This window comes from Equus quagga, chromosome 1, assembly GCF_021613505.1.
Source record: "Equus quagga isolate Etosha38 chromosome 1, UCLA_HA_Equagga_1.0, whole genome shotgun sequence".
NCBI classification, from domain to species: domain Eukaryota; kingdom Metazoa; phylum Chordata; class Mammalia; order Perissodactyla; family Equidae; genus Equus; species Equus quagga.
This window is the reverse complement of record NC_060267.1, coordinates 23,715,290-23,727,392: the sequence shown is the minus strand read 5'-3', so window position 1 is coordinate 23,727,392 and position 12,103 is coordinate 23,715,290. Positions and strand designations below refer to the sequence as shown.

At 34.9% G+C, this 12,103-nt stretch overlaps 1 protein-coding gene across 1 annotated transcript in view; it reads right to left on the bottom strand.

The window, feature by feature from the left end:
- ADAMTS20 (ADAM metallopeptidase with thrombospondin type 1 motif 20) overlaps nt 1-12,103 on the bottom strand; it is a 161,791-nt gene that overhangs the window by 81,826 nt on the left and 67,862 nt on the right. The window contains exons 12-16 of the mRNA XM_046680294.1: nt 7,691-7,836; nt 6,295-6,476; nt 6,060-6,196; nt 3,908-4,025; nt 1,462-1,557 (exon numbers count right to left, since the gene is read on the bottom strand). Coding sequence (XP_046536250.1) covers nt 1,462-1,557; nt 3,908-4,025; nt 6,060-6,196; nt 6,295-6,476; nt 7,691-7,836 — 679 coding nt within the window. The remainder of the gene's footprint in view (nt 1-1,461; nt 1,558-3,907; nt 4,026-6,059; nt 6,197-6,294; nt 6,477-7,690; nt 7,837-12,103) is intronic.

Genomic DNA, 12,103 nt, shown 5'->3' with positions numbered 1-12,103 from the left:
GCTCACTTCAATTTAGATTTTTATATTTCCATTAGCAGTTCTCTTACACAGTATATTGATACTCTCTTGGTGAACATTTTTAATTTTTAAATTTCAAATCTGTTGTCTATTCCTAGGAAGATACAAATATCTACATTTGGAACCAGAGAGAGACATACTATTTGTACAATCTGGTAGTACATACCTATGTAAATGCACCTAGGTAAAATTTTTAGCAAAAGAAAAAGAATTGCAACTAAAAGTAAAAGAATAATCAAAATGTTTACATTTTATTTTCTTTGGAAAATTTTTTTGCATTTTTTTATAGAGGTGAAATTGACATTAAATTAACCATTTTAAAGTGAACGATTCAATGCACATTCACAACGTTGTGCAAACACTACCTCTATCTAGTTCTAAAATTTTTCGTCAACCTAAAAGGAAAACGTGGATCCGTTGAGCAATCGTTCCCTCTACACTTGACTTTATAACGCCAGACGTAATCCCTGAGATAAGCTGTTCATTACAGATGCAGATTCCCAGTTATAAGCATTGATGAGCCAGTATTTCACGTTTCATTAACGTGAAGCAGGCACTTTCTCAATATTAACTCTACCATCACCTACTCCAGCTTGGTGAGTTACAGGTAAGTCAATATTAAGTATTTCTCAGATGGAAGGTTTTCATCTTCGGTTCTAAGTGAAATTCTTTAAACCTAAAAGCTAATTTGTAAAAATAAATCACAAATGAAATCTAGAATCTAGAAATAGCTAAAGGACAATCTACTCTGACTATATTCATTAACATCTAAAAACATGAAATCAGTTCTCTTTGTCTTTAACATAAGAGCTTTTTAAAAACTGTATTTAAATACTTTTGCTACATGGTAACAATATTTTTAAAAGTTCTTTAAAACATTTAATCTCAAAGAGGTCTGTGACTAATTTTAGATAAAGAGACAGAAGAGGACTTTATTCTAAAAACACACGCAACGTTAATTGAATATAACCTTTGGCTACCTAAAACAGTCTCATGGGAAAAAAATTAAATTTACTTTTCAGAATTTAGTTCAGTTTTGTTTGTTTGTTTGTTTTGGTGAGGAAGATAGGCACTGAGCTAACATCTGTGCCCATCTTCCTCTATTTTGTATGTGGGACACTGCCACAGCATAGCTTGATGAATGGTGTGTAGGTCCACACCTGGGATCCAAACCAGCGAACCCCAGGCTGCCGAAGCGGAGCAAGCAAACTTAACCACTATGCCACAGGGCCAGCCCTGTAGATCAGTATTTTTTAAATAAGATACAGTGTATAGCTCAAGAAATAACCATGTATAGGAAGTCAGATGATTTAAACTTGGTATGAACTGCAACTGCATGTTTGTTCAAGGGGCTCTTCTTGCCTTCCAAGAATTTACATCAATCGCAGACCTCCATGAAATTGCACACGAACCACATATTGGCTATTTACTAGAAATGTTTACCAAGGTAATTGTCATCTTCTGGTTTTCCAGAATAGCTGTGCTGAAGAATATCAATGTTTGTTGCTCCTGTGGGAATCTTTACAACAACATTATAACCTGCAATATAATTTACATGTTAACTTTCACAAAAAGCAGATGGCCCAGAGCCTATTACTGCTGAACGACTGAAAAATTTGAATAGCAGAGTCAGACTTAATTTCATTTTATCTTTGAAAAATGACACAAGTGCTTATTCTTTTTGGATCAATGCCTTATACAAATTACTAAGGGTTGAGAAAAAGTGGATGTTGTCTAGAAACATACAGAGCTTGGTATTCTTAAAGTATGCTTCCTAATTTTTATCACTTCTAAAATTCCGAATATAGACTAAGACTAATGCTAGTATTATAGCTCCAGAGATATTTAATGCATATATTAATTTTTAAATTTGACTAATACACTGACATTTTATACTTCCTAATAGGAAAATACGCAAGATTCCAAGTGCTTTTCACAAATCCAGGAGAGATCAAAATACTTGGTCATTGCTATATGTGTACACAGAGATTCAGTGAACAATAAAATAATGAAAGTTAACGAGAAACATTTTTCTTAAGCTTTTAGTTTCTAGTGTAAGCAGGAATCCCTATAGCTACCCTCAAAATTTTACATTATTTTTTAAAGTCTACTCATAAACTGTCAAGAGAAAAGTAAAGAGTTTACTTGAGAGAAATATGAATAATATTTCTATTTTATCAGACCACATTCAGTATACTGGCATTGCTCAAAAGAAGAGGAAACACTTTATCAAATATGTATTAAACAAGAAAGAACATTTCCCCACAGTGAAACAGTCATGTTACATAGTTGTCCAAATACTCTCAGGTTTTAAGTCAACAATTAATTTTGCTATGGTATTATTCTAAGTTTTTCCTTTTTCTTATTGGGATTTTTCCCTTCTATTTAATACATGAATAAAAGGAGCTGAAATTTTCTCATACTCTAACTTGGATAAATATGGGATGACATTAAGAGGAAGTTTTAAAAGAGCTTAAGTTTGCAACCCTCATGTGAGATTACCTTGCACGTTCTTAGAGCAGCCTTATTTATCTCTTTTTAAGGGATCACATTTAAATATAAGGTGACAAATGGTCTGAGGATTCTGTGTATACTACATGCATATTGGTTGAAGGCTATCAGTCTACAAGAATAATTTTAATTCATGACTTTTTGACTAAAATATTTCTACTACCTCCACCATGTATGTCTTTGCTATTATATTTTTTCAAGAAAGCAAGTCCTCAGCATTGCAAAAGTGACAAGATGAAGACGACCACCAGGGGGCAGTAACGTGACAAATGTTATTCAGACCCTGCAAAAATTTAACATCTTTTTCCATTTGCAAACTGGTTAATTGGTAGGACAACTTTGGCAAAGTTAAATATCTGATCTTAATTTAGCTCATGTGGTTTTATACAGAAAAAAAAAAATGTTTTCCAGCGAATAGACCAGACTTTGATGAATGTATGCCATTGGTCATAAAAGAAGGTCAAATATGTATGGCTCCCATGAAATAATAAATCATAAAAACTAGAAAAATAATATGTCAAAGCATCTAGTAACTAAGATGCATAAGCATCACCAGAGTATGAAATGTACTATACTTTTCATATATATAAAAACACAAATTTTGTGTTTTAAATTATACTGCTTTAATTAAAGCAATGCACATCAACTTAACTGTGTTCAAACACATGTGAACACAATTTAAAGCTGAACAATAAAACTGTAAAAAATATGTTTTTATTTCCAAAGAAAGTTTTAAAGGGCTGTTTTTATTACCATAAAGTTTTCCTAGAAAATTTTAGAATGAAAAATATCTATTTTCTCATAATTTTGAAGAAAACTAAAATCACAGCCAAATATCAATTATATCTGTAATCCAGATACTTCCTGGAAAATCAAATGTAATACTAATTCCAAATCAACATTTAAATTAATGATTCCATCCTTCACCTTCAATCATTTTCAATGTCATCAGTAAGAAACACAACAGATAGGCCAGGCCATACCAAAAAACGTGGTTCAAGTGATGAAAATAATTGAAAGCAAGTTTCCTGAAAAAATTATAAGTATATACATTACAGATTACAGGAACAGCAGTAAAAACACTTCATCAATTGGGGGGACTATTCATACATCACTGTCAATTATCACTGGATTTACTCTAATAAATGCACCTAATAAATTTTTAAGAATCAGATTTGCCTTAAAGCAGTTGAATTTATTAATTCAAGGATACATCTGGTATAAGATTTTTTATATTTAGGAAATTTTTGTTTAACAATCATTTTTAACTAAGGGTATAGAGTAGACAAAACAATAACAAACCATAACTATCATACCTTCATTATATACTCTATTATATCAAATAAAAGGGAAAACTAGAAACCAGCACACAGCTTACCATAATGAGCACTGTTGAAGACACCTGCCATCGTCCTGCATGACGAGTTATCCCCACCACACACTCCACATCTGTCTCTCTTGGCCTTGGAGTTTAACACATGATCACAGCCAGCTTGCTTCAAAATACAATCAATTACAATCAATCAAATCAAAATGACTAATGGCAAGCATGGGACTTTACAAAGTTCTTTTCACAAATATCCTTTCAATTGATAGATTTGATACAATAGGATTTTTTCAGAATATCTACGGATCTTGTTGGACAGCAATATTTTTACACATCTGGTCACATGGTTGACAAAGCAGTGTTTTCCAAAGGGTCATCCACACACCTCCTGCATCAAAATCACTTGGGGCGGCATTGAAAAAAGCAGATTCCCAGATTTTCTGAATTAAAATCCTTGGAGGTAAAACCTAGAAATCCACATTATAACAAACACTGACAGTCTTTCCTATACCTACCATTTGAAAACCACTCTTTAAAGAAATGTAATTCAAAAGGGAAAAAAAGTATAATTATATAAGTAATACATTAAAATAACTCCAAAAAGATGTCTTTCATGATTTTTTTTTTTTTTTGAACTCATGACCTTAGAACTCCGGGAATAAACCAAGTACATTTGAAAGAAACAATTTACTTTTCCAAAATTAACATCTAGCATAATGAACAGTGTTTACGAAAAGAATGAATAAATAAATGTGAAAGTATATGGTTTGTTCTACAGTTTTAAAAGAACAGTGCAGCTCCTCTCCATACAGATGGTGTCCTCTGCATATGTTGAAATAACTTTTAGTTCTTTGGAATACTCTAAATTCAGTGATCAGAAAAACAAGAAAATTTCATCAATGTCACGAATTTTATACACAAGGCAAATATTTCCAAAATGCAAATTTCAACCAGATATTTTTTGAAGGTAGTATGCATCTATTGCCTTATTTTTTTCATTATATATGACTTTCTGCTGTTAATTTAGATAAAACAAGTTTTTCAGGCCACTGAGTACCCTTTTTCTAGTATTTAATCTATTTCCAATGTGTAAGTTATTTTAAGTTTCTTTGAACATCTAATTAGCCCTTGGGGTGCAAGGCCTTTTATCACCTAGGTAACTGGTAATAGGTGTTTGGTTATAGAGAGAAGAAATTGGTCCACTTAACCAAAGGAATCAGCTTATAAGAAGACATTTGTATTCTTTTGACAACATTCACCATCTTAGTTATCAAACCTACCATCCATTTTTAAGATCACCATCTGCAATGTGTGCGTTTTAATTCAAGCTCTCATCTGCTCTCACCTAGAATTCAACTAAATGGCCCACCTGTCTCCAATCTTCTACTAACCCAGTACATTCTGAAGATTTTAATATGCAAATCAAATCATCTCTCTTGTTCAATTCCAAATCCCTCTAGGGATCTCCAAGGACTTCAGAAAAAAGGGGATATTAACAACCATCAGCTGGTCCCTACCTCCAACCTTGGTCCCCTACTTCCTCACTTTTCTAAAACCTACTCACTCTTAATTAGCTCAAGCCTCATACCCTCCATGAGCTTTCTCTCAGTCCTTTACCCACTTTCTCATAAAATAAGACATTCTTCCCATAATATCCCTATGGCACCTTGCAGACAAACCCATAGCACTGTGTTCTAATTCTGTACATGCCTATCTCCCCCACAAATCTGTAGAGGCTGGTCCTCTGTTCCATCCTTTCATCTGACATATATTAGGGACTCAGTAAATGTTTGTTCAATGTACCCAAAAAGACACATGGATGGAAAGAGGGAGGAAGGGAGGATATCATCCCCTCTAACACAGAGGGGGAAAACAATCTCCACAGAAAGTCACATTTTAAGGAGCAAAATGACTTTATGACCCTGGTGTCCCAATATTTTCGATCTTTTCAGGAAGCTAACCTCATCCTGCATCTCGATTTTGAGTACCATAGGCAAAACAAAATCAGTAAACTTATTTTGATGACAGAAAATCACCTAGCAACAAAGTCTCCTCATGATGCTCCTATAGACAGCGTGATTATCACCAAAGGTCGCTGTATTGGCATTCACGAGAATGTATTCTGAAGTAAGAGAAGTCATATTTGGTTAAAGAAAAAGAAGAGCATTCTGAAAGTCACTTTAAATATAATAAGTTTACTTACCCGACAGAGGCCTTGAACGCAGATGTCATTCGTTTCAGTTCCACAAGGAGTACCATCGGCAACTCTATCCTTCAGTTGGTAGAAGTTAGTGGTTCCGGCAACCCGACAATAGAGTTTACAGCGATCTTTCATGGCAACTGTAAGAAGCAGTCAAATTTTGGGTGCACAATAATACGGCTGTGCGTTCCTATGTCTCAAAAAAGTCTGACATCAAAAAAATATTCTAATTACTTACTCCCGCTGTACTTTGGAAGCCACCTCACATTTGGGGAAAGACCATTGATGTTGAAATGTTTACCATCAAAATCTGAGCACTGCTTCTCACGAAAGTCTTCCTTGCCTTTTGGACATGAATCAGTGTTACATGATCGAAATTTCATCCTGCGGCCCACACAGTACTTTCCTCCGTTTCTCGGCCTAGTCAAATTCATTACATTTTAAAGCACATCAGTACAACAGTATCTCTGCCATTCACTTCTAAAACTGCTCCATTCTTTTCCAGGATCAGGAAAACCACTGATGCCCCACTAACACTTTGTTTTTAACAGAAGGATGTAACATGGTTTTTAAGCGATTTTATGGCTAATAAACTGTAAAAACATCCATCTTAGGTTGGACACTGTGGCCTGGAGGGCAGAAATGATATCTTATTCATGACTTAACTAAAAAGGAATCAGCTAATGATGGGAATTTGTTTTAAAACTTAAAAAAAAGGGTTTGTTCATTCTCTGGGGAAAAAAGACAGATAGTGAGACAAAGATGATAACAAAAGGAAGATAATATGTTAAATTAAAAAAAATATATATATATGCATCTTTGTCATTTATATCCTACTCATCACTCAGCTTAAAGAGTTTCATGGTATCAATCTATATGCATCCATCTCTTTATTTCAACTTATGCTGGACAACAAAAACTCCTCTGTTAGCATTTTTTAATATGAAGACTTCTAGCATAATTTAGCTTTTTTAAAATTCAAATGAACTCATTCTATTCGAAGTATGTCACATTACTGCATTAAAAATTCTTGTTAATAGACTTTAAATGAAAAGTGTCAGATTGCTTACCAATTTATATATAACAAACATTGCTTAAAAATCTTTATGGAACCTTTAAGTTCTTTTAAATAGTTGGATAAGGGGGAATAATGCACCAGTCAAGCTAAAGACACTGATGCATCTATAACATGAGAAGCCGAGAAAGAAAATATGATGTGTCAAATTACACAAAACAAAAAAAGTGGTAACGAAACTATATATTTTGTCCAGGAGAGCCAAAATAGTTGAAAGGAGGCAGATCTTTCAACAGAAACACAGTAAATGTAAAAATCCCATTATATTACAGTCATTATATCTATTTCTCAAGTTTACACTAAAGCAGAAAACAAAAAAGTAAATGGGTCTGTCTCAACTCAGATTCTAAGACTTAAAATAATCTATTTAGGTTGTTTTTTTTTTTCCTAAGGTCTGAATCTACCAAGATATAAAGTAATATGGCTTAAAGTATTCCAGAAGTTTTCTGAATGTCAGAAACTTACAGACTGACCTCCAGTTTAGAAGAGAATGAAACTGATGTTTATTGTCTGGTGCCTTGAGATAATCTTAATTTACAGTGACATAAAAAAGACATACTCGGGGCGATTACAGAGTCTGGTTGTGCTTTTGATTCCACCTCCACATGTTCTTGAACAAGAACTGTAAGGTCCCCATGGTCCCCATTCGCCATCTACAGGACGTGTTTCCATTTCTTTGTTTACACACAGCCCATGGTGGCAATGCTATGAAAATAACACAAAAAGAAATGATTCCTGTTTATCTAATCAGAACATCGCAGAAATTCTAATAGAAGCATAAAGATCAAGAGAACAACAAAATGTATACGATTTAAAGCAAAAGGTTATTAATTCAGAAATGTGATTACATATAACACTTTATGAATATCTCTTGAGAATCTATTTAGTAACTGCAAGATCTATAAAATGCAAGAAGAATAGGAAATTTTCCTTGGCTTTGAGATTTAGAGTCTCACTGTGGGAGGAAAGACCTATACATATGGGGAAAATTTAGCAAAATAAATATTTTTTTAAAAGAAGCAAATGTTAGATTAATATAGTACAAATCCATGCTTCTGTTTTTTCACACAAAGATATCACACCCTCACTCTTTTAGCTGACTTTCTACTCCATCTCATCCAAAGTCTCAATGATCCCTGTTTCTTACTTTCATCAAGAAAACGGAACCTTACAGAAGAATCTACCACACTCTCCTTCCACTCCTTCTACCCACCCAACAGCATCTATGCCCAGTACTCAGCCTTATTTTTATACATGAAAAATCCAGGATCCTAGCCAAAGTCAATCCCTCCACCTATGCACTCAATCTTACCCCTTCTCACTACTCAGAACATCACTCTAGCAATTCCCTCATCTCTCCTACACCAGTGTTCCGGTCTCCACTACATGAAAACTAATCAAAATGTGTTTCATGCACTGATGCTGGTCTATAGACTAGTTGCTGTCAGTCTGTGAGGAGATGAGTAGAAATTAAGAGTAAGCATTCAGAAACTTTTACAAGACATTGATGATAATTTTGTTTATTAAAGTTAATAATTTAAAAATAAGCTTATATTTATTTTCAATTATGGCAAGATACACATAAAATTTACCACCTTAACCATTTTTAAGTGTACAGTTCAGTGGCAATAAGTACATTCACATTGTCATGCAACCATCGCTACCATCTATCTACAGAACTCCTCATTTGCCTAAATTGAAACTCTACACCCATTAAACAATAACTCCCCATTCTCCCCTCCTCCCAGCCCCCGGCAATCACCATTCTACTTTCTGTTTCTTTGAGTTTGACTACTCTAGATATCTCATATAATTGAGATCATACATTTGTCTTTTTATAACTGGCTTATTTCACTCAGCATAAGGTTCAGACATGTTGTAGCATGTGTCAGAATTCCCTTCCTTTAAGGCTGAATAATATTCCAGTGTATGTATGTACCACATTTCGTTTATTCACTCATCCACTGATGGACACTTGGGTTGTTTCCACCTCTTGGCTATGGTGAATAATGCTGCTATGAACCTGGGTGTACAAATATCTCTGAAACCCTGTTTTCAATTCTTTAGGATATGTACCCAGAAGTAGTATTGCTGGGTCATATGATAATTCCATTTTTAATTTTCTGAGGAACCACCATTTTGTTTTCCATAGGAATATCTGGCTTATACTTTGTCTTTTTCATTTCCCTACTCAATCATTTTTACATTTTATACAAAAGTATCAGTTTATAAATGATTAGATTTTTTTAAAAAAAAGATTGGTCCTTTACTGGAGATAGTTTGAGAAGAACTAGATCATTCTCATTAACATGGAAATACACTCTTGTTTCTCCCACTTTAGAAACAAAAACAACTTTTCTTAGATCTCAATTCCCTCACCAGCGACTGTCCTGTTTCTTCTTGAAAGAAATGCTCATTGCCTAACTCTCTCTGCCTATGCTCTCACAACCCCACCCCAGCCAGGCTTTTATGCCCCATCTTCCCTGAATCTGCTCAGCTGTAGGTCTCCACAATGGACAGTTCGCAGTCAGTCTTCCTGGACTTAGCAGTACGTGACACAACTAATCGTTCTTCTTTCATACAGTTATTTTTTTCCTCTCGGTTTCCAGAGCTCCACACACTCTTGGTTTTCTTTCTTCTCTAATGATTACTCTTTCACAGTTTGTTTTGCTGTTTCTTCTTCTTTCTGACCCCTTCATGTTGGAATGCCCCAGGCTCAAATCTTGGTCATTTATTCTTCTCTATGAATAATCATTCCCAGTCCAGGTCTCTTTCCTGAACTCTAGACTATATATACAGCTGCTTCCTCATTTCTAACAGACATTTCAAACACAGCAAACCCAAAACCAAACTCCTGCCCTGCCCCGCAAAACCTGGTGAGCTGAGCTAACTCAATCAGCCAAAAATCTAGTCATTTGATCTCTTCCTCCTCTAACATTGCACATCTAATAATTAGCTAATGTTCTACTTCCTTCAAAAACATAGAAAAGCTGACTTTTAATCTTCACCTCCACTGCTCCCCCTCTGGTTTGAGTGACCAGCATCTCTCACCTCTACCATTGCAATAGCTCCCTCAGTAAATCTCTGCTTCCACTCTTGCCCTCTGCAGTTTAGGTTGAACAGTTGTCAGGATGATCCTTTTATAACTTAATTTTAAATAAATTAAATCAAGTGATTCCTCTGCTCAAAACCCTCAGTGATTTCACTTTGAGTAAATGTAAAGTTCTCACAATGGCCTCCAAGGCCCCAAATAATATTCCTCCAGTTACATCTACACATCTCTCTCTTCACTCCACTCCAGCCCCGATGCCTTCCTTGAACACATCAGGAACACTCCAGATATAGGAGCTCAGCTGTTTCTTTTGCCTGGAACTCACTTCCCCAGATATCCTCATAGCTAACTCTCTCACTTCTCTTAAGACAGTTCATGGCAACTTTCCATAAGATCTACTACCTTGATCATCATATTTTAAACTACAATCTGCTCTCTCCTACCAGAAAACTTCCAATCCTTTTTCTGCTCTTTTTTTTATTGCCCATGGCACTTACTGGTCACAGTACTGTTATGTTAGTTGTTTGTAATCTTCTACCCTCCCCATAGAAGTAAACTCCATGAGCAGCTTTTCTCTTTTGTTCGCTGATGTATCCTACACACCTAGAATAGTGCCTGACATACAGTAGGCCCTTGATATGTCTTTGTTGAATGAATGAATCCTATAACCAAGCTTAATAGCAGGAAAAATGCTTTGTGCCCTCCATTAGAACAAATCATTCAGTATGAGAAATCCACATTAGAAGTGAACAAAAACAAAATCTTCATAGAATGCACTGTGGCACTGTGTGCATGTCAATTTTATGGGAATCATCCAAAAACATTTCAAATAATCCTCGCACACACTCTTGTGCATTCTCTCTATATACATATATGTCTGAGAGATCTGAGCATGAAAAAGATAGACTGTTATATTATTCACCATGTAGTAAAATTAACTCATTGTCAGATGGATTCACCATGTCTTCATGCAAGTGGACTTACTACTAAAAGCATATAACGTCTCAGATGTAAGATAGTCACAAGATAAAGGGACTAAAGGAGAGTGTTAAGGCAAAATTGTAGGACATTTGTTTAAGATTTCCCTTGAATACAAGGTCCACTTAATACTGAATATGGCTAATGCATAGGGGCTCATTATCTTCAATTAATAAAAAGAAAGGAAATTTATATCTATCAGGATCCACATGTTGCTACCCCAGATGCCATCTCTACTCTTTAATCTCCACAGGCTTTAAAGTAGGTCTCAGTATCTCATCACATTTATGTTGAATTCCAGTAAATCCAAGCCCACCTTACCATCTCATTGGGGAAATATTCAAATGGTTAATAAGCAGTTGAAAAGATCCTCAACATTGATAATAATCAGGGAAACGCAAATTAAAACCACAATGAGATTCCATGTTACACCCACCAGAATGGCTATGATTTTATTAAAAGATTAACAATATCAAAAGTTGGCAAGGACTGCAGAGCAACTGGAACCTTCATACATGCTTGGAGGAGTTTGAAATGGTACACATATTTCGGAAAATTGTTTGACACTTTCTTAGGAAGTTAAACACACACATACCCTATGACCCAGCAACTCTACTCAAGGTATTTACTCAAGAGAAATGCAAACATATGTCCACAAGAAGACTTGTACAGGAATGCTCATTAAACTTTATTCCTAACAGCTGAAAACTGGAAATGACCCAAATGTCCATCAACAGGAGAATGGACAAACAAATTATGGTGCATTTGTACAGCTGAATTATACTACAACATTAAAGAATGAAGTATTGATGCACACAATTTTATGGATGAAACTCAAAAACTATGTTGAACAGAAGAAGCTTGACCCAATCCTCCCTCCCCCAATTGGGGGTATACTACATAGTTCAACTTACATTATAGTCAAGAACAGATGAACTAATC